The following is a 2500-nucleotide window of genomic DNA, read 5'->3' as shown; positions in this document are numbered from 1 at the left end:
CATCGTTTTACACATGGTGAAGGTCAGGGCTAGCGTTGCTATTTAGAGTCCCTTTACTGAGAGAGTAGCGACATATGGGTTCTCAGACTCAGCGAACGGAGTCGCCTGGATTAGCGTGACACGACATTATTTTGGCAATTTTTTTTCTACGTTCAACTTTTTAATAGAAAAAATCAAAAGTGATGAAATAGCCTACTGTGATTTTTATGGTGCTAAAACCAAAATTTTAAATAAGTTTTTTTTTACAGTACCTTTAGTACTTATTTTACCGTTTTACTAGTGTCTCCTGCTGTCTCCTCAAATTTTTCGAAATGAAAAATATTTAAAAAATTTCTAAAAATTCTGTTGAAAAAAGAATTTGGTGCCGGGCGGTGCAGAACGTAAATCGACTAAAAAAGGGAGAAAGGAAAAAGTGCACTTTAATTTTTTCGGTCCATATCAGAATCTATGGCCGAAAATAGGGCTAATGGCAATTTTTCAGAATTTTTTTAGCCAAAAAGGCTCAAAAAGTATCAGAAGTACTAATTTTACGGCGATTTCAAGGTCCCTATCGGAAATAGGCCTACTGGTAAATTTTCAGAAAATTTTATAAACTTGATTTTTTTTAGCCAAAATCTCATGTCACAGTAGCCTGGATGCCATTTTGACTTGTCAGGACCGCTCGTTCACTATAGAGTACATCACTGGACTGTTTTGCCTTTTTCAAGCTCCCCTGCTTTGTTGCTTGAAGCTAATGGATAAAAGTGGATGTGATGACGTGCTGCTGTGCATATAGATGCTATAATAAGATAAAAAGGGATTTAAGCTGTACAGATTCCCAGCTAATCCATAAAGAAAGAATATATGGGTGTCCAAAGTTCATTGCCTTCCACTTTTATGGTATGTTTTCCTCAATATTCACAACGAATTCTGTGGAGAGAGAGAGAAAGAGTAAGAGTGAAAGAATATACAGAGGAGAGAAGCAGAAAAAGAGAGAGAAAAGGAAATAAGCAAAGAGGGAGTGAGGGTAAATTTCGCTCGAAAGTAAGAGAAGTAGGCTTATGTGGTGCTTTGACGTCTGATAACTTATATTTGTTCCTCCAGGTTTATTAATTACTGAACTTGTTCTTGCTGTAGCTTGACTTTTGCTGAAGTGCAATCGTTTAGTTTTTAAAAGTGACCAAGATTAATGTTGTAGCCTAAGAAGTGGCTAAAAAAAAAAAAAAATAAACGAACGGGAAGCAGGCCAATATGGCGCTGCGAATTGGAATACTTATATTTTGTTATCCTGCTTTTATTATATGCTTAGCTTGTTTTTACTTTCTCTTGTTCTATGTTAAATTACAACAATTTAGCTTTCCAAAGAGACCAAGATGAAGCCTAAGAAGGGGCTTTATAATGTGCACTCCTAGTGGATGTCAATAAGCTGGGACAAAGCTATTACCCTTTGGCCATATTCAAGAAAGTCGCAGATCCACTCTAGCGCTATTTGCGACATAGCCAATGCGACTCCCAGTGTATCCCGATCCAGTGCGATATTTAAGAAATTTTATAACCCCGGCTATCCCATGAGAAAATGCTCTCAGAATGCATCCGCCATCATCGCCCAATGATATCGTCACACAGTCACGCGCTGGATTGAAAGATTCCTACAGAACTGACACTGAGACTTTAAATGCCGATCGTTAAACGAAATAACGTTTTGTTTCTCGGGATGTCTGATAAGCTGATAAAGCTGAAAGGGATCAGCCTCTAAAGCGTGATGAAATTTAAAGTCACGAGTATAACAATGTTATAGTGGTCCTATATTTGCCCCGACATCCGCACCTGGCAAAAGGCTGACAAGCCTCCACCTTTGCTTAGTCTGTCGAAATGGGGCTTTTAATAAAATGCACTATCGTTTAGATTTATATTTTCCATATTCTTGAGGACTTTGCAACAGAGTTGAGCAGGCTCAACAGCTGTGCCAAATCTGATGGCAAGTTGTTTCTTTGATTGGTTGCAGCGGGTAGGTCACAATTTTACTTCATTTTTCGACCAAAACAGGAGTTGTGCAGGAGTCAAAATGGAGTCAAATCTTGAGTTGTCGCTACTCTCTTAGAATAGGGACTCTATTAGAAAAGAGACAGCAACATATATAATACCTCCACGCAAATCATCTAGATAATTATGTACTTTGAACAATACGTCAGGCATTTGACGGTTCGACGGTTTGAATGTGGGTATTTACTTCTGGCACAGTGGACTTTGTTTACATATCTAATTACACTTCTGTATTTATACATGTGTACAGCATGTGTATATATACGCAAGTTATGCACACTTTTTGACAATGTAACAATTTCTACACCACAGGACTCGATGGATGTGTACCACGATGCGTTTTCTACTCTGCAACGGATTCGTCTGAACTCTTTCGGGAGGTGCGAAAGAAAGCGACATGCCAGCCTTGGGACTGAACCCATGGAGTTGCAGGTCGAGTTGGAACCCGTCGAGGATTCGACAGAAACTACCGGTACAG

The 2500-nt window shown here is 38.9% G+C and overlaps 1 protein-coding gene across 4 annotated transcripts in view; it reads left to right on the top strand.

Annotated features, from left to right (window-relative positions):
• LOC122265998 (uncharacterized) overlaps positions 1 to 2500 on the top strand; it is a 50453-nt gene that overhangs the window by 11948 nt on the left and 36005 nt on the right. For all 4 annotated transcript variants that reach the window (XR_015191210.1, XR_015191211.1, XM_086539127.1 and 1 more), the window contains exon 3: positions 2335 to 2494. Coding sequence is in view for 2 of the 4 variants with exons in the window: in XM_086539126.1 (XP_086395252.1) it covers positions 2335 to 2494 (160 nt within the window). In the remaining 2 variants the exon portion in view is untranslated. The remainder of the gene's footprint in view (positions 1 to 2334; positions 2495 to 2500) is intronic.

Source organism: Penaeus japonicus, unplaced genomic scaffold (genome assembly GCF_977035675.1).
Source record: "Penaeus japonicus unplaced genomic scaffold, GWHDUDI00000001_assembly GWHDUDI00000008, whole genome shotgun sequence".
NCBI classification, from domain to species: Eukaryota; Metazoa; Arthropoda; class Malacostraca; order Decapoda; family Penaeidae; genus Penaeus; species Penaeus japonicus.
Note: the sequence above shows the minus strand (reverse complement) of the source record. Positions and strands in the feature narration are given on the sequence as shown.